Source organism: Chrysochloris asiatica, unplaced genomic scaffold (assembly GCF_000296735.1).
Source record: "Chrysochloris asiatica unplaced genomic scaffold, ChrAsi1.0 scaffold00090, whole genome shotgun sequence".
NCBI classification, from domain to species: Eukaryota; Metazoa; Chordata; class Mammalia; order Afrosoricida; family Chrysochloridae; genus Chrysochloris; species Chrysochloris asiatica.
Window position 1 is genome coordinate 11987675 of NW_006408608.1, and position 25847 is coordinate 12013521.

Genomic DNA, 25847 nt, shown 5'->3' on the forward strand with positions numbered 1-25847 from the left:
ATGTGCCCTTTGGTTGTTTAGATGATCACATATTCCTGAGTGTTTTTGTGTACATTTAAAACAAAAACAAAAACAGAGGGAATAGAAGAAAATACTGTTGAATGATGATGCACGGAAGGGATTTAATCATTGCAAAACTGATGTTCTCTCATGTAAACAATCACTCAATTCACAAAACTTAAAAAAAAAAATGTTTATGAACTGGGTTGGACCTGAGTAAGAATCCTGCAGACCAGGGATAAGGTATTTGAAACACAGTAACAACTTGAGCAGGAGAGAAGGCTGCACATGACAGAACTCAAGCCTCTTAAACCAGCAAACTGTGAAAATGAAAAGCAGATGTAAGATGAAGAAAGAATGAAACAAATAAGAAAAGTTTTACTTTCAAAAACAGCATCTCCTAAGTGGCTCAGAAAAAAAATCACTGGCCACATGAAAGCTCATTTGGCCCTTGTTCCTGACGCACCCACTTTTTGCCCACTCCAAGAAAAGAAGAGACTCAAAGATTTCCTTCTGAATGTGTATCACCATTTATTGTAGTTTGAGTTATGAACTGAACAGAGGACATTGTCTGTTGAGGGGGGAAAAAAGGAAAAGAAAAAGAAAGTAATTTTTTTTAGACTTAATTTAAAACACTTTATGGTTTCAAATCCTTTTTTACCCCAAAGAAATTCAAGAATTCCAGTATGTTAAGTAGGGAGCAGTAATACAAAAAGGTGTGTGTGTGTGTGTTGTGTGTGTGTGCACGCACGCATGTGTGCATATATTTAAATAAACAGACATACTTCCACATTTCTTGCACCCTTTTTTGCTTTGGTAAGGCCAAGCCCCAAAGGACACATCATACAAGTTAACCCTGCCTCAAACTCACAGACTAAAGAGTTGAGGAATTTATTTACCCTCATAGGACAACTGTAAAGGTTTAGAACTATCATGTAGCATTTAAAAAAAAAAAAACCCACAAAAAAAAACCCCAACCCTTCCCCCCCCCTCAAAAAAAAAAAAAAATTAAAACTCATCCAAGTCCTGATATTCTTAAACACCTCCTTGGCTGCAGCTGTTTCTCAGAGTCCTAGTAGAGGGCTTATTATAAGGACCGGAGCAGCAAGATCCTCTTCATTTTATTCAGAATAAAAAAATTTAAGAGGGACATTTCAAAAAACGAAAACAAAAATAAAAACTGAAATTCAAATTCTGAAAATATCTTGCCTTTTTTATTAATCATGTCATCTAACACCAATTAAAAAAACAAATATGTGAATATGATATAAAAATACGATCCCAGGATTAACACTTTGTTGCAGGCACAGTTCTGTCACAGAAATGTATGTTTGGGGGTGCCAGGGAAAGGACTTTATTTCTGTTTTTTGCTTCTCTTAAAAAAAATCCACAGCAGCGCAAGTAGGGTGAGGAAGGAGAAGGGCGGGACAGGAAGTCGGGGAGAGTATTTAGCAGCAAAATGTCCAAGGTTCTCTAATCACAATCAAATCAACGGATACTGGGTTTAAGGAAAAAAAAAACCAAAAAAAAAAAAACCAACAACAAAAAAAACACCCAACAGATGAAGGAGATGCTGCCCAGACCCACTTGTCATCGCTATAAGACTTCAGTTGCAAAAGCCCCAAATGGTGACACGTGGAGGATGTGCTTTACTACATGAGCAATCAAATCATAATGCGTCCCTCAAGCTTTTGTCGGTATCTGTCACTTAAATATATGTACAGGAACTGGGCTCCTCTTCTCGGCACGTCCTCTTCAGGTCTCTACCGTTTGGTCACTGGGGCTGGGCTTGCGCTGCATTTGGCCACATTTGGCCTCCAACGTTTTTACAGCATTTCCGACACCAATGCTGCTTCTGTTGGCCTCACTGGCGTTGGCTGTTTCAAGCAGGGGGTAGGCAAGGGGGACGGTTTAATGATCACTGTTCTGTTTCTCTCGCATCCAGGCATGAATCTGTTCTTTCAGTTCTGGCACTGAGGAAAGAAAAGGAGAGGAGGGCTTAGGCCTTTGAGAGACGATGCTCGGAGTTCTGTGTAAGCGGAAAGAAAAGGCCATTCATTCCCACGTTAAGCTGTGGGTTGTAAAAGGAATCAGACTGTAAAAGGAAGACTAGAATTTTACAGTAAAAAAACCCAAAATGACAGGGGCCAAAAGCACTTCCTATTTTATTCGAAAATAGTGTCACCGACTATGCAGTTCCTGGATTTGATAAACCTCCCTCTTTTGATTCATCTCTGAGATATGAGTTTGGCTTCATTTCTTGGCACTTGTCAGCACAGCCTCCCTACCTGGCTCCAGCATGCTCTCAGTCAGGGTCTGCCGGTTGAAGGGGTCCGTGGGGGAGTTCAGCAAGTGCCGCAGGATGATAGAGCGGTCCATGATGGTGCCAGACGGCAGCCGCACGGGGTCAGTCATTAGCGTGTCCAGCAGAGGGTCTGTAGGGACAGAGATCCCGCCTAAGCCAAATTCTAATAACACAGCTTAAAACGGAAAGTGAAAACCCCACGCAGCTTCTCCTCCCATCAGTGAAACTGCATCTACAGGAAAAGCAATCAGGTGGCCCATACTTGGTCCCTGAGTTTAGAAGGAAATCAGCATTAGATAAAGGCCAATATATTGCCTCTTGATGAGAAGGTAGCCTTTTGTTAGCTGGGGCAGGGAGGAAAGTATAAAGGAGACAAACTGGGGACAAAGGCAGCAGCAGACCCTCCCAAGACAAGCTGGAGGGCTGGGATTCTTTATCTTAGAAGGGTTCTTTGGGAATGCTGCCCTTAGGGTCTTCAGGGCTGTTGTTGGGGTTGACTTCTGGCTAAGGACTTTATTTTTCTTCCCTTTCATTCACCATATGAATGGCAATTAGGGAAATGCAATTTCAGAAAGAGTGTTTTAGGAAGCAACTACAAACCATTAAACCATTTACAGTTATATATTTTCAGGCTGATTCCAAGTCAAAGCTTCCCGCATTGGAAAGAGGGGCCTCCACTTGCCTCTGAACTCATCGGGGGCATCGCTGTAGTCGATTTCTGCACGCGCATTCTTGGCTACTATCTCTTCCACTTTTTCGGCGAGCAGCTTAAACTTCTCTATTGCTATTGTGGATTTGATCCCTGCCTTCCGCATCTTCAAAATCACTTCTTCAAATAACTCCTTGCTGTAAGATCTCTATAAATGAGGAAAGGCAATGTGAAGGGTGAATATATTTTAAGTGGGAAAATGCAGGCTGCTGAAAAGATCCTTATATGATGCATTTGTATCGTCTTCTTTCTTTTTCTTAAAAAAAGTCCAAAAAACTATAAATGTACAACGACTAGAATGATACATGCCAAACTGTACAGGCCATTACTTCTGGGATGGAGGCAAATGAGGAGGGTTTTGGAATTTGTACAGCAAGCATGTATTTCTACTCAAGATTGTTGGATATTAGGAAGAAAGGGCATCTAATCTGTCTGAGTTCTTGCAGGGCACTGTGCCCTGGTAGCGGATGAGGAGGTGGCTGTCTGCGCTCCTCCTCTGAAGGCACACTCTGAAAACAACCCAGTGTGGCGCCTACTTGTACGGTGGCTTCTCCCATTCACTGTCAGTCCGCCTTTCAGATGACTTCATGCACCATCAGAATCTCCAGCAGCTCGGACATGAGAGGCCCAGATAAAGGCGTGACCAGATCTGAGAGCTTTAAAGACAATTGCCAACCACAGAGCCAGCCAAGTTTGGACTGGAATTCTGGCCTCTACCACCTACCAGTTGTGTGTTGTTGTTGCTGAATGTCAAGTTCATTTCGACTCATAGTGACTTCATGTGACAGAGTAGGGCTGCCTCATAAGGTTCTCTGGGCAATCTTTATGGGAGGGATCATCGCCAGGTCTTTTCTCCTCAGTGCCACTGGGTGGGTTTAAACTACTAACATCTCGGTTAGCTGTTGAGCACTGAACCATGGCGTCACCAGGGCTCCTTGATACCAACAGTGCAGTTTTTAGGCAAATCTCTAACCACTTTGAGCACTAGTTTTCTTGGGTGGAAACTAGAGTATCAAAGTAGAACTGAGCGCTATCTTCTTTTCAAAGATAGATTTTTTAGAAGTAGTTCACCTGGCCTTTCTTCAGAGGTGCCTCTGGGAAGACTTAAACCTGTAACCTCTCAGCTAGCAGTTATACCACTCAGGGACTTCTAAACCCCTACCTCACTAATTCATTTACAGTAATGTCACTATAAAATATCCAAGTATAATATTGTGTATTTATGACAAAAACACAATGTCCAGGCCACCTGGACACTGACCTGATCATCAGCAATGGCTTTAGCAAACCGAGCACAGTCCAGCTGCAAGTATATATCTGTCAGTTGGTCCAACAGCTTCTTTGGTTCAAAGCCATATTTCTCAGGGTTTTCAACTTTCAGGTCACGGCACTTGGGTCCACAGAGTTGCTGAAGGTTAAAGTTCAGCATTGCAGCCAATCGGGGTCCAAGTTCCTAAGAAATCATAGGATAGTAAGACAGTTCATGCTGTTGTGACAAGCGAGAAGGACCCAAATCCCCCTTTCAGTGAAGGAGGAGGAATTGGCTGGGTGAATCCTCAGAGAAGCTCTGATATGTACTGAGGACAGCATTCTAGTCACAATTCTCTTTCCTGCCCATTCCTAACCAGATCACTTAGGATTTAGTGGATAGGTGGAGGGACTACTTATAAATAGCAACATTAGGTATCCTCTTTAAATTCATTTTGTAATTTAAAAAAAAGTATCAATCTATGAAACAAAAGAGAAAAAATTATTTACAGTTCCACCATCATAAGTCACAAAAGTGTGTGCCTATGCCGTCACAGCCATCGTCTAATGCATTATTTTTCATTAATTTCTCAAGTCCCTGACAGTTTTGACAGTAGATGTCATTCTTATTATCAGATACAATGTGGGCAGAAATGCAAATGAAATAGAAGATAAAATTTATGTCTCGAATCATTTTAAAATTTACCAGTGAGACAAAGCAAATTTGAATGAAGCAACTAGAAAAGAATTGTAGAACAACATACAATAATCACACAAGAATACCCAATTCACACTGCAGCTGGGTATATACTGCCTTCAGCAAACCTGAAATAGGAACATTTGGCTTAGCTGTATTTAATAGTTGGAAAGTTATGAAATGAAGGAGCAATCAGAGTAGGGTAGATGAAAGAGGTTTTGAAGTGGGTGAGTTTCGAGGACACCAATAACGTGGGGAAAACGGTGCAGCAAAGGGAAGGGAGAAGGGAGCAAAAATCAAAGCCAGCCCAGGTGTGGAGTGTGCCAATGGCTCATTGCTGGGTGCCACTGAATCGATTCGGACTCATAGAGGCTCCCTGTGACAGAGCAGAACTGCCCCATAGGGTTTCCTTTGCTGTCATCTTTACTGAAGGAGGTTCTCAAGTCTTTATCCCATGAAGTCACTGGGTGAGATCCAACTGTCAGCCTCTAGGTTAGCAGCCAAGTGTCTAATCATTGTGCCACCCAGGATCCTTGTTGATGGCGCAGAGCTCAAAAACTTAATCTGGCCCAACATTTCTTTTGTAAATAGAGTTTTATTGGAACATAGCCACGTTCTTTCGTTTATGTATTATCTATGGTTGTTTTTGTGTTATAATACAAATTGAACAGCTGTTGAGAAAGAGCATGTGGCCCAAAAAGCCTAAACCATATATTATCTGGCTTCTACAGAAAAAGTTTAAACAAGTGTCCATGTGCATACTATTAAGGGAAGCCAGTGTCTGAACGATCTTGTTTAGATGACTTGTGATGGTCTTACGCTTTTACGCTTTCCACAGTGAGCAGTTTTGTTTCACGTCTCACTGCTCCTGTACTCAAATCTGTTTATGAAGAGACTGGAAAGACAACAGGAGACTCATGTCCTGACACAGGCCAGGGTGTGGCAATAATGCCTCACCTGTTGACAATAAAAGGCATCGTGCGACAGAGGTAAGAGGAAACACAGAGTACCTGAGGAAATATTATGTACTCAAATCATTTTCCAGTGTAAATTCTGTCTCCATGTAGCCACATAACTACTAAACCTCAGGCAACTTCTTTTTCTCTTGTGCTGCCTCAGCCTAAAGCTCCTAACTTCACTGGGGGGTGGGGCTGGGGGGAGCATGGTCACAGCAAGGACGAGCCCTTCAGGTATGCTGCTCAGTTTCAATTTCAGAAATTGGACCCAGGGCTTCTTTGTCAAGTCAAGGCCTAGCATTTTGACTTCCTTTGATCTCCCATAAACTCTAATCATGGTTCTCATTAACCTTTGGTTTCCTGAGTTTAACAAAGCAACATCTAAGAGAATCAGAGAAGACCTTATACATTAAGTAGAAATACGTATCTATTAAGTAGAAATAACCTAATTGAGGTTACCGTATATTCTTTCTTTAAATAAAATATATAAATGAATAATGAAGAGACATGGCATAGCTTCAACACGAGCACTCCAATGTGCTGTCTAAGCAGGAAGTCAATGAAGTCTTCTGGAAATGACTGCTTGCAGACAGGGTGGTGAGATCAGACATACTCACATCAGTCGAGAAACAGAATTGTGTGTATTAATGAGCACACCCGGGCACAAAGTCAGCAATAGGATTTTATCATGTTCTAGGATTTCAACAATTCTGTTAAATCCCAAGAGATGGAGTCTGAGGGTGGAATCCAGCAGACAAAACAAACACTCTGAAGTTTCTACTCACTGGTCTGAGGAACGGCTTCTGGACCTGCTTGGTGAGGATATGGAACATGTCCACGGTTTCTGTTGCCAAGGCAAGATAAGAGCGTGACACACGTTCGTCCTGAGCAAGTTGAGACTGCCGGGCCTGCTGCTGATCCTAGGACACATTGAACAAAAGCCAAACAAATCTCAGTGCTCGTCATCGGCTCACCGAAAACGCCAAGTGCAAAAAGGAAAAACACAGTCAGCTCATAACTGGACAAGTACGTAATGAAGCCACCACGTTTAGGGAGTGATACCAGAACCGATAGCAGTGGACTTTGCAGCCAACTGAAGTTTATTCTGTTCTGCATCGGAACTCTTTATTTCAATCAGGTGGGATAGAATTTTGCTTGAAAGGCATATAATATAATGTATGATATACATTTTATTGCTAGACTGATGCATGAGGAAGAGTTTTGATGCTAAAACCCCTGGAGTCAGGCTATTCTGAGTACCAGTGCCAGTGTGGCCCTGGCACCAAATTTCATCTCCATGAGCCTCAGTTTCCTCAATGATAAAAGACGTCACCATAAAGCCCATGCAGGATGACAGGGTGCATTTCTCACCGTGCCTGACATACGAGGGGGCTTCAAAGAGTTTGTGGAAAATGTCCATGATCTTTTCATTCCATTCATGAACTTTATGAGGCCCCCTTGTACACTAGTGCTTAGTAAACCAATGTTAGCTCATGTCCCTTAACTTTTACGTAGTCATCGTTAATTTAAGAACACATGACACATGTTGCCCTGATGCATACAGGTTATGTCTCTACACCCAGTGCCTCCAGGCCCCTGAGCTTTACGCATTTTGCCTTTCCACACTGTTAATCCTCTGTCCCTTCAGCTGTCAGCATACTTGCCTCTGACACTGTTCTCCTCCTTCTATTCTGCCATCCGCTGGGAAACAAGATAATAAGATGGGTTTGACTCATGAGCAAAATTGTGCGTCTGAGCAACTGGTAGAATGGAGTTGTTAGTTACTGCGAATGGGCAGACTTGGAGAGCATCAAGAGTTCAGTTTGGACAAACGGAATCTGAGATACCTATGACAGCAGGTAGAGAAGTGAGTCTGGAGTCGGAAGTCTGATCTGGGGGTGGGGTGGGGGGGGTCTTGAGATACAGACACTGAAAGCCTTCGAATAGATGCGATAACCTGGCAGTGACGGCCAAGTGGGAATCAGGGTGTGTTGGGGGATGGTTTTAGTCACCTCATGACTGGGAAGAAGAGGCACTATTACTGGCATTAAACAGGCACAAGCCAGAGATGCTAAATGCCCTTTAATGTATGGGGAAGCCTCTCAGAATAAGGAGCTGCCAATCCCAAATGACAACTGGCACCCTCAGTGACTAGCACTGAGGTAGGAACCAAGTGACGAAAGAGCAGAGAAGTCTGAGTGCGGAGCACGGGCTCCTCCACTTAGAGGTCAGGGAGACACGGATAAGCAGACAGCAAGATGGGAGGTAGGAAGTGACTTCAAAGTCAAACCAAAATTATTTCTGAAATAGCAATTGTGAGGGACAGATTGTGCCTTTTCCCTCTTCCATTAACAAAGGAAAATCAATAGTATATGTCTAGTTGCCTCATAAACAAATGCTATTAAGCACTGACTATGAATAAGTCAGTGTGCTCTAGATCTGTAGCCTAACATCTACCACAGAGCCTGGAGTCCTGATGTGGAGCTGTAGGATAAGCACTGGACTGCTTACCACAAGGTTGGTGGTTCAAATGCACCAGCTGCTATGCACGTTTGTTATGAGTCGGTATCCACTCCCCAGCACTTCACCACCACCCCAGAGGCTGGTCTATGAGGCGCTCCCGTGGGGGCACTACGGAGGTCCAGAGAAGGGCTTCAATGTTCAGCTACACCATGTGGGGAAGGCTGGCCAGGAGGGCGTATCGGGTTAAGACCTTACTCAAAAGATGGGGAGGATGCTTCTAGGTAAGGATGCAAAGTAGAACATTTTGAACAGAAGGAGTACCTCAAGGCAAATACTCATTCAAGCTCCTTCTTTGGGTCTGTTCTGAGCTATGTACTTCTGATTCCATGAATTTATTCCTTGTGGCTTTCCTGTTTTGCAGGTATTACCCATGACTTATGAATGAGGAAACAGAGATGACGTAACTGTCAATGCCATGTAATATTCATTCTCACATCCAAGTGCCCTAGACTCCAAAGCTGGGCTCTTTGAACCATGGCTAACCTTACCTGCTCACTTGGTTCTAGACTGGCGCAAGGAAGAGTATCAGAGGTTAGTTTAGAAGGATCTCAAAAAGTGGAGCAGGGCTACTCTGAGAGCTTGGGGCCACGGACTGACTCCATTCTGTGGGCGTTGGGTAGCTGCGGGGTGTTTTTGAGGCACAGGAGGAGAATAGTTTATGTGTGTTTAGAAATGCATATAAGTGTGTGGTGTACAACATATTCCGATGGGTACCAGTCCAGTGCCAAGAAAACACAAGATCATGGCATCACATCTAGAACACAATCAGAGGGGCTCAAGGAGCATGGTGGCATGGACACAGGAGAAACCCAGAATTCATGGATCTGGGAGGAAGGCGGGGCAAGGTACTTTTAAGTATGTTGATTAAAGCACGATGTAAAATTTCCATCAAAGCTGCAGGAATACTTGGAATGGCACATGTTCCCTAACTTTGCTTCAAGATCTTACCATTAAGACCCTTTTCTGACTCCAACAACATTATAACCTTGACACTATTTTCATTTTGGGAATGCCACTGTGTGTGATGCTGTGGGTTAACACGCTGGACCTCAAGGTCAGTCTGAATCGCAAGGTTGGAGGTTCCAATTCACCAGCTGCTCCTCAGAAACCCTGTACAGGGTTACTATAAGTTGGAAAGGACTTGAAGGCATTTAACCGTAAGTTGATGTCAAACCTGTGTTAAAAACTGTGCTTACTGGAAGACGACTTTGGAAAGCAGTTCTGACGCTGAGCCTGACAGGATGAAGAGATGCACTCCACTATCTGACAACACAGAAGCTGTCGAGGGCCTGCAAACTCAGCCAGCACCGTAACTCAATGGCTGAAAGAAATGTCGGAAAGGGCAATGTCATGGCAACAGCAGGGATTTCTCATGGGACCTGGCGAAACAGGTCTCTTTTCTCTTGTTTTGTTGTTAGGTGATGTTGGGTCAATTCCGACTCAGCAACTCTCAGTGACAGAGAAGCACCTCCTGTATGGTTTCCTGGGCTGTAAACTCTTCAAGAGCAAATGGCTAAGTCTTTCACCTACAGAGCAGCTGGCTGAGTCTGCATCTTCCTGTTAGTAGCTGAGTACTTAAGAATATGCCACTGGGGGCCTAACTTTTCCATTAGTAACTGCATACGGAAATCATGAGAAATTAAAAGAAGATAAACCCAGAATCCTGAGTGATTCAGATGTGAAGGGGCTTCACAAAGTTCATATAATAATGAATTTTTCCATGAACTTTTTGAAGTCCCCTCATTATCTGTCTGGAAGAGACCGTATAAATAAATCAAGCTTCTTATCTAGCAGACAGATTAGGAGAGATTTCGTTCTACAAGTTGTAATTGATATATCTGGCCAATAAAAGCTCTTCTCATAAAAACAAAAACAAGGCTTTAAAATTAAAGAGGCAAAGAACGTTTTCAGGACATATTGTGAAAAGTTTCTCAACTCATTTCTTAGCTTTAGAACAACTGTTGAACTTTTCTCCTATTCCAAGCCTGAGCTCTAACACTACAGGCAGCTCCCAGGTGGGAAAAGCCAGATCTAAAGTGATCAGACCCATACGTGCAGCACCTGAACCAGAACTCTGCCTGTGGCCAAAGGCAGAGTTCTTGGAAGGCTGCCGAAGCCTCGGGGGCCATGTCCTCACCCGGGGCAGCTGGTCCCACTGTTCCTTGTTCTTCATCTCTTCCTGCACTTCATGGATCCGCTTCAGAGATTCCAGGCTTTCATCGAGCAAAAATGTAGTGTCATTTATCAACATATTTATGTAGCGAACAAACTGCTTCCCAGAACTGAAAAGGCAATTACATTGGACATGGTCATACAGCTCCCTGAAACAAAACACCACAGCAGATCCCAGAAAATGAGCCTCCACCCAGAGTGCCAGCCATCCCACCCTAAAGGGCTGCCCACCTTAGCACCATTCAGGTTAACGAAGAGTTCACGGACTAGTGAGTCTCTTGTTAGATATGCGTTTCTTTTCTTCAGTAACTTGTATTTTGCTGTGGTTGTTGATAATATACACAATAGAACACATACCAGTTCAACACTGTTTCTTGCTCTTGGTGGCCATGGAGTGGATTCTAACTCAGGGTGACCCATGTGTTAGAGGAGAACTGCTCCACATGTTTTTCTGGGCTGCAATCTTTTTTTTTTTAAGTTTTAAAAATGTTGTTGTTGTTGAGAATGTACACAGCAAACCATACACTAATGTAACAATTCCTACGTGCACACGTCAATCACACTGATTACGTTCTTTGAGTTATGCAATCATTCTCTTGCTCATTATCTAAATTGTTCCTCCTTTAATAACATCAACCACTCCTCCCGAAGGCTTTCTAAGTCTACCTAATTTTTCAAGACGCTGTTGTCATTTGATAGATCTTGAAAGAGCAAAATGCTCAAGGCAAACATTCTTTGTTACTTATAACTAAACTGCTTAGTTTTAAGACGACTTCAGGGGGTAATTTCAGTTTAAGGTTTAAAGATTATTTTAGGGTAATACTGTTTTTGGGGTTCATCCAGACTCCATGGCTCCAGAAAATCTGGAGTCTACGAAGATTTTAAATTCTGTTCTGCATTTTCTCCCTTTCAATAAAGATTCTTCTATAAATTCTTTGATCAAATTGGTTAGTAATGGTAGTTGGGCACCATCCAGTTTGGTCTCATGTTAAAAGAGGCCACTGTTCATAGAGGTACATCCATATCCTCCTCCTATTCCTTACTTTGCTTCTTTCTTTGTTGCTCCAGTCAAATAGAGACCAACTGTTGGCCTTGGATGGCCATTTGCAAGTGTTACAGACCACAGGCACTGGGGGTGGGGGGTGGGGGAGGGCGAGGAACACCAACTAGGAAGCAGAACAGAAACACTAGAAAGGTTATTAGGCCAATTAACTGGGATGATCCACAAAATCATGACTGGAAACCACCAAACCAAGGAACCAAAGCCCATGAAGTGTTTGGCTGTGCTCTTATTTTGGTAAATATCTCAGTCACAAAATGATTTTACTATACTTTTTAATGAATAGCAATGAACTCAGTCCTGTTGCATGTTGGAGCTACCTTTTGGGGCTCATAAGAGTTAATTGCAAGATATTCTGGAAATTTGTGAGTTGATTCACTGGCAGCTTATATTTGGCTGCAGTGGAAGTGTTTATGCCGCAAAAAAAAAAAAATCCCTCAGCAAATGCTAATTAATCCCTTTTCCCTTCTCCTTAGCAGGTTTATCAGCACACTAATGGTTCGTTCCCTCAATGTTTCTAAGCAGACAAAACATGTTACAATGGAGGGCCTTACTGGGGAGCTGAGATGGCTTGGCCTACCCCCTCAGACTCTATAACTGCCGGACTAGTGGAGAGAAGAGGATCAATGCCTGTGCAATTAGGGGGCAGTAAGCCCATCCTGGGGAAGAGTCGTTCTTGGGGACAAGGGCAGGAGGCCTCATGTTCAGGACCATGCAAGTGCAGGACAAGCTCTTCCAGTTAAACCAGGCAGGGCAAGCTGTGGGCCATCCTGGTCTCCTAAATGTGCTCCAGGATTTTGCTGGAACATGATACTGACGAGAGAGCAGCTCATGGAGGCAACAAACTACAGCATTTATTCTACAGAAAGCTATGTAGAAATAGGCTTCAGTTCACCAAGAGTACGTAATAAGCACATTAACTAGGAATTCAGTTAACACACTAAGTGATGGCAAGACGTGATCAAAAACCCAAAGGTTGCAAAAAGACCCAAGCTGAGGGACATGATGTCTTCTGAAGACTACCTCAGAAGTCCAACATTGTTGTCTACCTTTACGCATGGACAGAATATGCAGATGGAATTGCTAACAGCCAGGTTTCAGCAGCCACTGATATTTCAGGTAGGTGTACAAAAAATAGTTAATCAAGGTTTAGGGTCTTACTACAAAGAATGGCATTTCAAATGACAAACCTACCCTAACTGCTTCTAAATGTAAAGTCTCCCTAACATTTCTAACTTGTCGGCTTGAGGTAAATATTCAGGAACACTATGCAATCTGATTTCAGTCATTCTGGCAACTTCATATTCAAGGTAATCAAAGAGCCATTTAAAAAACACTAACCACATCATCTCAGAATATTTATATGTTCTTTCTTTATGTATACCATCCCTGGGAGTGTCTTGGCAAATCTACAGTTCAGCAGTATCTTGCAAGCACAGGCATTTAGATAACCCTGCCCACATTTAGCAGTACCATCTGGATAACTTTAAAGGAGGCTGAGACCACAAGAACACAAACAAGAACCTCACTGTGAAAGCTTTTAAGCCGCAATCCTACCTGTGATTTGCAAGAGGGCAAGCTGTGACATTAGGGGCCCAATACTTACTTGAACTCCTCCATAAAGGTGCCATGGTGAGCTATGTTTTGCCAAAGACTTTTGAAAATGGTGCTAATGTGATAGCGAATTGTGAACTTGTCATAGAACTCGCTGGTAGCTCCGGTATGTTCAACATCTAAAGAAGAAAAAAGCAGAGATGAGGATCTATACTTTCTTGCCTTCCTAAAGGCAGTCATTGCATTGACAATGTGCACAATCAGAGGTCAGATAGGATTTCAACTATATCTGGCATATAAGGCAAGAGGGAAATTATGAGTTGGTATTAAAGGTGGAAATTTCACAATGCAGGCCTGGCAATGACACAATACCGAAAGGAAGTGCTCTGCAACGTCTTTTGGCATCAACATAGCAGTGACCGGAAGCTAAATGAGCATACCTCCCCCCACAATTTCAACTTAAACTTGTTTATCCACATGAACAACAATTTTAAGTATGGGAAATGACTGAAATCATGACAATTTTCAAGTAGAGAACAAACTTTTAGGTCAAGTCAAAGAATTATGAAAAAGATAAAGAAATAAATACACAATGGCACATGTTACACACATGGCAATACTGAGTGTAGGGGAGGAACTGAAGAAATGGGTACACTAATAAATGCTGCTGAGGATCAAGGGTGATTCAATTTCTCTAGTGACAGTTTGGCCATTAAAATGCCAAACTTTATGACCTACCAATTCTACTAGAGAAAACACCTGCAGGCATATTCAAAGACTGATCTCCAAAGGCATTCACTAAAGTACTATTTCTATTAGAAAAAAATATAAATATCCAACAAAAAAACACAGTAAGTGAAAACTACAAGTTATAAACTATTATACACACACACACACACACACACACAAACTCCTTACTTATACATTCTCTTGCTACCTAACATTTCACATTTGCAACAATAGTTAAGAACCTACTATCTGACTGTTTTGTGCACTAATGATGTCTATCTGGTGGAAACAAATACCCAAGTATGCGGCAAGGTAACACTGGCTGCAATGGTAAAGGTTACATAACTGTCAGGTTGGCTGAGCCACGAATCTCAGTGGTATGGCAGTTTTGTAATGGTCTAGTCTACTCCTTCATTTTGTGAGCTGATGTGGTCATCCTCCATTATTGCAAAATGTCAAAATGTTAACAAAGATTTTCTAAGATTTCTGAGTTAACAAAGATTATCATGGATTTTTATTTTCTTCTGGCTATTTTCTAGATTTTTCCTTTTGGGTGGGGGGAGTCAACCTGTTTTTATGACTTCTTGTTGTTAAGAGCAGTCAAGTTGGTTCCAACTCATAGTGACTGACAGGGTTTCCAAGGAATGGCTGGGTTTATCCCTTGTGGTTTATCCCCCAACGCCACAAAAAAAGCTATTTACAAAGAAAAGAAAGGATTCAGGTAAATAACACCTACCCTACAAAGATCTGAAAGCACTTACATAGTCAACTGTCCTTTGAGATGAACTAAGTGTCATTTTATTAATTGTATAAAAGTGTGAACTAAACGAAGTGTGGAGAGCTGACTTTAGCAGAGCCAAATCTAAAACTGTCCATCTGTGTTCTGAATTCGTTGTTGTTAGGGGCTGTCTCATAGTGATCTTGAGTACAGCAGGATGAAACACTGCCCAGCCCAGTGCCCTTCTCACTATCGTCGCTGTGTTTGAGCCCAACGTAGCAGCCTCTGTGTTATTTCATCTTGTTGAGGATCTTCTCTTTCACTGACCCTCTCTACTTTACCAAGCATGAGGTCCTTTTCAGACTGGTCCTTCCTGATTAAGTTGTCCCAAGTACATGAGATGATGTCTCACCATCCTCATTGATATAAAACAATTGTTTTGAATAAAACACCCAAACCAAACTTGTTACAACTGAGTAGCTTCTAATGCATAGTGATGTTACCAGACAGAGTAGAACTGCTCCATGAAGTTGCCAAGGCTGTAATCTTTCTTCAGTGGAATGGCTGGTGGATTCGAACCCCCAAACTTTCAATAAGCAGTTGAGTGCTTAACCACTGTGCCACCCACCAGGGCTCCACAACACTTATTAATTTGTTTTTCACTCACTTCTAATGCTCCCTCAATATGTTCCAGCCCAAGTTCTAATTTCCAAGTCCTAGTTCTAGGTCTTAAATGAACTGGACCATTGCCAGCCTCCCCTCATCACCTCTACTCTTCCCTTACTCACTGTGCTTCAACCCCTTGTGTCTCCTTCCTGCTCCTTAAAGTCAGTAAGCTTGTCTGCACTCCAAGGAGCCTTGATGGCAAAGCAGTTTAAGCACTAGGCTGCTAACCACAAGTTTGGTGGTTCAAGCCCACCAATCGCTCCATAGGCGAGTGCTTCCATAAAGATTTACAGTCTTGGAAACCCCATGGAAAAGTTCTATTCTACTCTAAAGGGTCGCTCTGAGTCAAAATCAACTCAATGGTTGTGGGTTTTTGTCTGCATTTCAAGGCTTTTCCACTAACTGTTGCCTTCGTTTGCCACACTATGGCCTGAAAGCATCTTATGGTTCAATCTTTTGCTCATTGCTGATGTTACACAAAGCTCACCTCTTCAGAGGCCTTACCTGCCTACCCTGCTTAAGGGGGCTTTATGCCCTCCTCCTACACTCACAATCTGGAAGTTTCTCAAGTATCTGTTTAGTGTCTGTCTCCCGAGTACAATGTGTGACTTAGGAAGGCGGGGATTTTGAAATCTTTACCTGTGTGCCTTAGCATTGAAAACAGTGCTAACACACAGTAAGTGCTTCATAAATATTTGCTGAATGAGTGGTTGAACCCATTTGGCTAATGATGGCCTTGCTGATTTTGATGAACTCAGTAGTTTATCAGCGTTCTTCCAGGCTCTGAGTAGCCCAAGCACTGGGAGCTCTTCTTTAAGGAACTGGCGGCTGGGACATCAGTCAAATATTTTTATTTTGAAACTATTTTTGGAACAACTCGAGCTCCAGCATTTTCTGACCTAGAATGTTATCACTGGTGCGTACGAGACAATCTGTTCCGTGTATGTCTATGTTGCCTCTGCTGACTCTCATTCACATGCCTACGGCTCTGATGGTAAGACATGTTCAGGACTCAGGATCCTGACCAGCGTGGCTCAGACATGTGGGGGTAGAGATGTCCATACCAGGGGATTCTTTTTGGTTCTGGCCAATACCTAGTCCCCCTTCTTCTTTCAAGGGTCTTGGGACTGCCTGGCCAGTTCCCCTTTTCCACATGGAGCCCTGGCCCAGGCCTTCTCCACACTCCTGTTAAGTGGAGGAAGAACTCCACGTCTATCAGGGGCACCTGTGCTAACGTCCAGCTGCTGAGGATGCTGACTCTGCCACTCACTGGCAGTTGGCCTTCAGCAAGCTTCTTGACCTCTCTAAGCTTCAGTTTCCTCATTTGTAAAATGAAGATATTTATAGCACCCATTTTTAGGATGGCTGGGAGTGAAAGGATTAGTAAGCACTCAATAAGTGGTGGCTAATATTAGTACAAGTATCATCTATCCAGGGCCAGAGGGCACACTGTTCCATGGGGAAGAGGAAAGGGAGATCAGTGCCCAGCTGCCACCTCTTGGGACAGTATCAGTGGGGCTCCACCAAATAAGAGGCCTAGCTCTGTTTTTGTCCCTCCATATGCTAAGGACACACGTGCACGCACATACACTTAACCCCAAAGCCACAATGACAGATCCAAGCTACTTCAGTTGTTGTTATTAACTGGGTACAAATTCACTTAATCAATATGCTGTCATTGTCGTGTGTCATCCAGTTGGTTCTGACTCACAGTGACTCTGTATAGTATAGCATTTCCAAGAGTGGCTGCTGGGTTTGAACTGGCGATCCTGTGGCTACCAGTCTAGTGCTTATCCTACAGTGCTATACATACATACATGAAGTTGGTGGTTCAAACTCACCAGTCACTCCTTGGAAACCCTATACAGGGTCGCTATGGGTTGGAACTGACTTGATGGCACTTAACAACATATATATATGTGAGTGCATGTGTGAAATACTAATAACACATGCTAATTGTAGAAAAATTAAAAGTTGAAAAAAAAAGAGAAAGTTATCCATCACAATTCTGACATTCAAAACTAACCAAGTCACTGTTAGTATTTTGGTATATGTCCTTCCATATATTTTTCTATTGTATGAAGGGGCTTCAGTAAGTTCATGGAAAAATTTTATTATCTTTTAATCCCCTTTTCCATGGACTTTTTGAAGTCCCCCTTTGCTATTGCTAAAACAAAGACACTGACAATACCTCAAAAAGGGCTTTGGACTTGCTTTAGGTTAAGGAGACAAGGGTAGGCTGAGGAAGGGGGAAAAACTGTTACTAAATGCCTCTGACATTTACTGAGGGCCCAGGACACACAAGGTTCAACACAGGATAAAACAGACAAGATGTGTTTCCTTTCCTTGAGGATTATACAAATTAGCAGAAACATGTTTCATTAGTACAATCATATGTGTTTGCTTGAGGAGAAGTTAATAGGTCTCACAGGTAATCAGCTCTATGAAAACATAACCATAAAAAGAACTTCATGTGGTGTTCTCACTTTTGTTCACACAACCTAGCAACCAAGGACAGGGCCTGGGAAACAGTGCTGGTGGTCATGTGCCGTGGAGTCGGTTCCGACTCACAGCGACCCCTTATGGGGTTTCCGAAGCTGTAAATCTTTACGGGAGCAGAAAGCCTCATCTTTGCTGGTAGTTTTGAACTACTGACGTTAACAGACTGACTTGTAACCACTATGCTACCAGAACATGCTGAGTGAACCCTTCCAGAGTCTCCAGGAGATCCTGGTTCCATTGGTTTAAGTCCCAAACTAAAACTTTTAATAAGCTTCCAGTTTCACCCACACTTTGGAAACTCTGGTTAGAACTAATGTTGTAGGCTTACAGCTAAAATGAACTAGACAACTTCACTCAGATAAAATTCCCATGTGTGCTGTTGACACCAATGAATCAACTTTCAATACATATTGATGAATTATAAGAGACTAGTAATACTTCCCACTGCTCAGTGGGGAAAAACCTGACAGAAGGTGTACTGCTGGTAGTGGGTGAGTCCAGCAGCTCCGTCCATTGGCTGTAGATAGACTTGTCTAAAGGCTAACCTGACTGATTGTGCATCACCCGTATACGCAGCAACCTACCTGTATAAAACTTCATCAGGGACGGCACCAACAACTTGGTGGAGAGAGGGTGGTTCTCAATCATTTCAAAAAACTTCTGGGTTCGTGGCTGGACAGCAGGATTGGTCATAAACATGACTTCTACGAGTTTGGCCACCAGATAGGGATTTCGGATGTAGTTCTGGTTGCACAACATCACCACGAGGAACATCACAATGTCCTGAGTGCAGGGCTCATAGAGCACCTGAGGAGAGTACCTTTAGAAAGGGAGAAGAGTCACAGAAGAAAACTCTGAGACACTCAACTTGGGAGGATGCTGAAGCCATTAAGTAAGGAATGAACACAAGAAGAGGTCAAGGAGCAAAAAGACTAGAATTTAAACGTGTTGCTTACTTTGTAATTACATAGATCTTAAACTTAATGATTACATTTGCTATTATGTGTTATATTGGCTTATTATTTTGAAAAAATTAACAAAAGCTATAGCTAAGGCAGATACATTTTACAAAAGATCTCCACTACCAAAATGTATTCTTAGAAAACACTTGGCTAATTGTTCTAATGAGAAACAAATGAAGTGATTAGTTTTAAAATGCAGCTCTCTCTATATAAGTTTTCTCCAATTTTGGTAGAAAATTCAGAAAAAATTTGGTACGAAATATAGATGTGTGTTATTTCTAGCTTTTGGATGTTCACTCAGATATTTATAAACTGCCCGTGCCTTCTGTTTCTCAGAGACACATACTCAACTATTAGAATTCAATTCCATTTTCACTGAGTACATTATTATGAACATTGTTAGTTCCACTGCTGTCTTTGAGATATTATTGGAATTGGCTAGTTGCCATAGTTGGGATTTATTTTTCCATTCTGGAGGCAGCGTTCAGCTACATGCAGTTAGTTAAAATGGTAGGCATAAAATGGAGGCCTGCAATATAGTTCATAATATCATGTATACCTCATATCTAGAAACCTATTAGAACCATGACATAATATTTTAAAGGCACTTACTGTACAATAAAAAATAAAAATTCAGCAACATCTTCTACATAAAACTCAGGCAATGCTGCAAATACCTTGGGGACATCTGAATTTAAAGGCAGTGTTATGCTGTCAAAGAAGAAAAATAAAAAGAACATTTATAACAGTTAATTATGACACATCAAGCTATAAGAAATATTAACCTTCATTACTAATAAGAATTTTAGGGGTGTGTGTGTGTGTGGGGGGGGGGAATCTCATGCTATAATGGCATGAAAATTACACACAGGCAAAGAAGCCACAACCCGAAATGAACGAGGACAGTGGAGGTGCTGGGGTGCTGAAACTGTGCATGAAATGCTCTTCCTTTTCTTGATTTCCTTAACATTGCTAAGGTTAATTAATACAATAAGTAAAATGAGAAAAAGGTAAAAAGGTCATACTGATCATTTTGATTTGAGAAAACAGAACTACACACATTGTAAATAGCAGTTTCTACTTCTGCAGAGGAGTCCTGGTGTGGAGCAGTGGGATAATGCACTGGACTGCAAGACTGATTTGAACTGCAAGGTCTGTAGTTCAAATTCACCAGCCGCTCTTTGGAAACCCTATACAGGGCTGCTATGCATCGGAGCCGACTCGACGGCCCTTAAAACCACAAAAACTTCTGCAGAGGGCCTGGGTCACTACCGCCAACATCAATGACCGAGAGACTTCATAAGAACAATGGCTGCCTGGACGAGATCTCCAACTTAGACAAAGAGATTGATAATGTTCTCAGCTCCCTCTCTGAATTAGGTGGGTGTTTTCCCATACCCAGGCAGAGGAAAGCCTAGCATTCTGTGATCTCTGGCTTTCAGCTTCCAATTTATGGATTTTCTTTTCTAGCTATCAGATATCTTATAAACAATTTTTTTAAAGGTAGTACATCAAAATGAAAATACCAGCTGCGGATGTTCAGTTAACATTATTAAGTTCGAGGAAAACACTTATTACTAATTATACACTAATTTCAGAGTCTAATGAAATGAATCAGTGAATTCTTGATTAATGAAGGGTTCTGGTCTGAGCTCTGAGCTCTGCAGAACAACACAGACAAGACTGCTCAGAAGACTAGATGAGGACAAGGAGCAGGAGCACACTCACTCGGGATAGGCAGGGTCCAGGATGCGGAGCAGCAGCTGAATAAGAAGCCCATAGAAATTCAGACATCTTCTCAGGAAACTCTCGTCAAGTAAGCCAGCATCAGCACAGGCCTTGCACCGTACCAATTTCTGCAGAAGTAGGTATGTACCCCCACAGATTAGTCATAGCTAAGAACCTGCAAGGTTACTACGGGGCAGAAACAGGGCAGGAGCTGGGGAAATCTAAAAGTTTCTGAGCTTCTAGTGCTCCGTCCCTATTAGCTGTGGGATGCTGGTCAGGCTTCAAGATCTTTCTTTTTCTGTGAAAAATAAAAAGGTATGCCATCCAAGTAGAGTGCAAAACCTAGCACATAGTGCTTTAAAAAGGTTAGCTATTACTGTTACATTTTAGCTTGAGTTAGGTGAGGAAGTTGGCAGGGCAGGAGTCTTTGAGAGTCAGGGACAGTCAGTGAGAAGAAGTCAGATAAATCCAGGCCTGACTTCCAGTTTTATTGCTTCAGACCTGCACTAGGGTAAAACTTTGCATCTTTAGGAGGTCTTGTCTACTAGTAACTGCCACTGAGCCCTAAACATGAAACAAATGCATAAATGTGTCACCTACTCTTTCCTTAGACAACTTCAGTCAGCATTTTTTTAATAATGTCTCATAACCAGAAATCTTCCCATCTAGACTTAGGTTCTGCGTGATGGATCATTTTCAATTAAAAATGAAGAATGAGAGGCAAAGGAAAGAGGCCTTTCCACAAACACACATTCAGTGTATAAAATATGAAAATGTGAGACTGGGTGTTGGGGAATGGGCAGGTGAATGTGTTAGTTAGGGAGTGGGGGGGCGCTCTTGTGAGAGATAGGGAGAGGAAGGGATAGTAAACTGGGCACAACAAAGCGAGTAAGAACACACGTAATCACGGGCATTACCCTGTTATATTGGCATATTCTGACCTATGACTTAAATAATTATATGGAGATACATGGAAAGTATCAACAAGCTTTACAATGTACTATTTTATGCTGATGGTGGTAGACTAATGAGAAAAGACAAAAATAAGGATACCGAACTAGTCACTGGTGGAAAAGTTACTATTATGAGGCTGGTCTACAATTATACACACCTTAAGTTGAGTTTTGCAGCGTTTCAGCATTTCACGGTGTCTAGTTGCCAGTGGGGAATCTTTCCATTGGCTTTCATTATTTTTCAAATCTTCCACGGTTCTGAAATCAAACACTAACAGTTAAATGAAAGGAAACACACTAATCCATCTTACCTTACAACTTGACTCTAAGACTCCTTACCTTTAAACAACTTTAAAATCAAAATGTATCTTAAAATCAATGACACCACTGCTATAGGGAAAGTGTGATTTCAGGATCTCAGTAAGGGGGACTAAATCAAGCAAATCAACTGGGAAACCTTAGTGAATAAAAACCAAGTTTATCTGTTACCACACGCCATATGCAGAAATCAAATCTAAGTAGACTGTACAAGGTTCTCAATAAAAGTATGATAGTGAGACTTCTAGGGGGTAACAGGAAAATATCTTCATGTTGTTGTTGTTGTTGTTAAGTGCCATAGAGTCATTTCTGACCCACAGCAACCCTGTATAGGGTTTCCGAGGAGCAGCTGGTGAGCTTGAACTGCCAATCTTGCAGTTCAAATGGCTTTGCAGTCTGGCACATTAACCCACAGTGCCACACCAGGGCTCCCTTCATGATGCAGGGTTAGGTAAAGATATCCTAAATAGAATGTAAAGCAGGAGTCATAAAGGAAAAGGCTGGTAAAGTGAACTACACAAACATTTAAGATCACCTGCTTTATCAAAAGATACCACTGATTATCAAAATAAATTTACCTAAAATAAATAAGAATTGTCTACAAAAGAAGAATAGCAGACAACTCAATATAGAAACGGACAAAAGAGAAAAAAACCCACAGGTACTTCAGAAAAAAAGATATACAATTGGCTGTTAAACACATGAAAAGGTGCTCTCAACTTTATTAGTCATCAGGAAAATGCCTATTAAAATCATAGCGAGATATATTTAAAGACAAAATCAGAGCAAAGATGTAGAGCGCCAGCAAGACGATAGCAGTCCTAGAAGTTAGCCAGTGGCTGCACTAAAAGACCTGGAGATTCCCCTCTTCTTACTGGGGGCCAGAGACACCATGGACTTCACCAAGGAGCACTTCAGAGACCCAGCTGAAGTTCTGGGCTCCGGGTTTGATTATTTGGAGCAGTTTGGAACTTCATCCTTTATGGAGTCTGCCTTGAGAAAACAGTCTTTATACCTCACATTTGACCCATTCCTGAAAGATAACGCTAACAAAATCAGTTCTTGTGGCCACTGAGACAAATAGCATTCATGATGCTCACAAGCCTTTCTCGGGAAGTTAGCCCAAAGAGAAGCCGGTGGACTTTGATTCTTTCCATGCTCTGGATATTCCTGTGATACACCCTCCCCCATGTGTTCGTGGGCCCATGGGCCTGCCTCTGCCTGCTGGCTCTGTGGTGGACATGTTAGAGCATAGTCAGGAAGAATCAGATGCGGAGGTCAAGGCAACACAAACGAAGAACGTGGAACTGAAAAGCAAGTCTAAGAAGCACCTTGTACAATGTCTACAGATGGAGAGAATCACGAGTGGTTTTGAAGGGACTGTAAACTAGGTGATGGAGGCAGCTCAGAAACAGAGGGAATTTGCCAAAGCTCAAATCCAGAAGGCTCTGAAGGAAAAAGATCAACTTTTGACAGACATGAACTCTAAAGTGCAAATACCTCTTTGATCTTCACAAAACTTGTAAGAAACAGGAGGTAATTAAAGGCTATCGCAAGAATGAAGCATCACTGAAGGAGTGTGTTGAAGATTATATACTAAGAACTGAAAAGGAAGCTCAGAGAAACCACACACTGAAGGCTCAAACAGAAGAGCAGCACAACCTAGCAAATGAGGAACTTGCCCGGGTCCAAAGACAGGCCCAAGTAGAGAAGTTGTTCTTCTTCCAGGTGAGCCTGATCAAAGAACAGTTGCAGATCCATTTTCTGGAGAAGACAGTGGAACAGATGATTACAGAAAACGATGAACTGATCAAAATCTTCAAGGACCTGATTTCACAGGTGGAAAATCAGGTGTGGCGGTAACTGACCAGTGACCTCTCCCCTCTTCCTGTCTGTGTCATTGCTGGTCTCCTATACTTTCTTTGTTCTCACTTTTTCTTTTGGGGATAATGATTCTCAAAAAACTGAGATGGTTATACAAAATTAAGTACATTTTGCTTTCCGAGAATTAAATTTTTCCTGCTCTATTTCACTTATTAAATCCTGTTTCTAATCTTAAAAAAAAAAAAAAAAATCACAGCGAGAATTAGTAGTTATCCATCAAAATGGACAGAATTCACTACGTGGTGGGAAAAGATATTGAACGATCAGAACTCTCCATATACTATGGATGGAGACAGTAGACTAGAAAGTAAATTATTTGAGTGTTAATGGTTCAAATCCACCAGCTGCTCCTCAGAAACCATATCCAGGGTTGCAACCAACAGCACTTAACAACAATTAAAGCAGAACGTATGCATACTCCATGACTTAGCAATTCTACTCCTAAGTATGAACCATCACAGTGTGTAAATACATGAATCAAATGACATCCATAAGACACGAATTTTTACAGCAGTTTTATTCATAATAGCCCCAGACTGGAAACAACCCAACTGTATGGTACAAATGGTAAACAGATTAGAGGATATTTATACAAAGGAATATTCTTTATAGAGTAAGAACAATGAAAAAATTACTGCTACCTACAACAATCTTTCTGAAGTTCATAATAGTATGGTCAGCCAAAGAAAGGAAGGCCTGAAAAGTCAAAAGGAGTATAAAGCAATACAGTTTATATACATGTAACCCATGACTGTGGCGTTGGTTCCTTTCAGGTCAGAAAAGAACCACCCAGTAGGCCTTCCTAGACCTATGACTTTCTTCCCATGGAGCTACTGGATGGATTCAAACTGCTAACCTTTTGGCTAGCAGTCAAGTGCTCAATCATATTCATGTGGTGGTAGTGGTATGCCATGGGGTCGAGTCTGACTCATAGTGACCCTGCATAGGGTTTCCAAGGCTGTAAATCTTTACGGGAGTAGAAGGCCTCATCTTTCTCCCACGGAAAACAGCTGGTAGTTTCGAACTGCTGACCGTGAGGTTAGCAGCCCGACTCGTAACCACTATGCTACCAGAGCCCTTTAATCATATTAATAGTAAATCAAAAAAAGAAAAAGAAAAACATGCATTCTGGAACTATGGATTTGAAAGATGCAAGAGGGGTGGTCCCCATGGCATTCCTACTTAACTCTCCTGTTTGATCAATACATAAGATAGATGAGTCTTGAACGATGACAATTGCTTCATCAGTACTGACTCTAAATTGCACAGCTATTCCAAATGCGGTCATTTCAGTTGAGCAAACAATGTAGTTTTTCTAGTTTCTAATATGCAGATATTGAGCTGACAAATGTGTTTTTCTCTATCCAATGGGCAGAGAACACCAGAAGCAATTTGCTTTCACCTAGCAGCATCAGCAATAAAGCTTCAGTCTCATTTTGGAATTTTGTCATCTCTCTGGCCCTATGCCACACCTGTCAAGCTATCACAGTACATAAGGTCTGATCTATATTAGTACTACCTTGCTGATAGGACCAGGTGAATAAGAACAGTAGATATCTTTTTTATCTTGGTAAAAGCTACATATTCAACAGACTGAAAAATCAATCACACGAAAGCTCAAAAGTTTAAGAGTTCAATAATCTAGAATTCCATCCAATGGGGGGGGGGGGGGGGGAGAAATACTTGATACCCTTAGCACAATGGCACAAAACTTGTGAAGACTTAGGATTTCAGAGGCAACCGATTCTGAACTTGGGTGTGCGACTTTTTGCCTATTTCCTGAGAAATTCACGAGGCTGACAGCTTTCAGTGAGGCTCCTGTCAGTAGAAGGTTCTCAGGCTGATCTCATCTGCGGTACAAGCAACTCTGTCACTTGAGCTCATGATCCAAGGGCTCCGATGGTGCTTTAAATGCTGGTTGCTAACCAAGACCCTATGATGATCCTTGAGAGGATTCACAGCAGAGGCCCCTAGGGTTTTGCAGCAAAACCAAGCTGTAATGGCGAAGAACTATTCTCTTTTCAGAATCAGTATTTGGTTTGTTACTAAGTCATAGTAGAAACGAAAGGCTAACAAGTGGGCACCAGGTGAACAAGCAACCTAAACTCTCTCTGAACTGAAAACTGTCTGATTGGACAAGACGTAAGGCAGCTGTACCAAACC

At 42.0% G+C, this 25847-nt stretch overlaps 1 protein-coding gene across 1 annotated transcript in view; it reads right to left on the reverse strand.

Moving 5' to 3' along the window:
• Positions 1 to 1578: 1578 nt before the first annotated feature.
• The window catches only part of LOC102838733 (ubiquitin conjugation factor E4 B-like), a 186984-nt gene continuing 162715 nt past the window's right edge, over positions 1579 to 25847 (reverse strand). Inside the window, exons 17-27 of the mRNA XM_006866400.1 lie at positions 21641 to 21740; positions 20530 to 20657; positions 19414 to 19512; positions 18424 to 18659; positions 13277 to 13403; positions 10576 to 10720; positions 6701 to 6835; positions 4276 to 4467; positions 2988 to 3162; positions 2289 to 2435; positions 1579 to 1973 (exon numbers count right to left, since the gene is read on the reverse strand). Coding sequence (XP_006866462.1) covers positions 1912 to 1973; positions 2289 to 2435; positions 2988 to 3162; positions 4276 to 4467; positions 6701 to 6835; positions 10576 to 10720; positions 13277 to 13403; positions 18424 to 18659; positions 19414 to 19512; positions 20530 to 20657; positions 21641 to 21740 — 1546 coding nt within the window. The 3' untranslated portion in view covers positions 1579 to 1911. The remainder of the gene's footprint in view (positions 1974 to 2288; positions 2436 to 2987; positions 3163 to 4275; positions 4468 to 6700; positions 6836 to 10575; positions 10721 to 13276; positions 13404 to 18423; positions 18660 to 19413; positions 19513 to 20529; positions 20658 to 21640; positions 21741 to 25847) is intronic.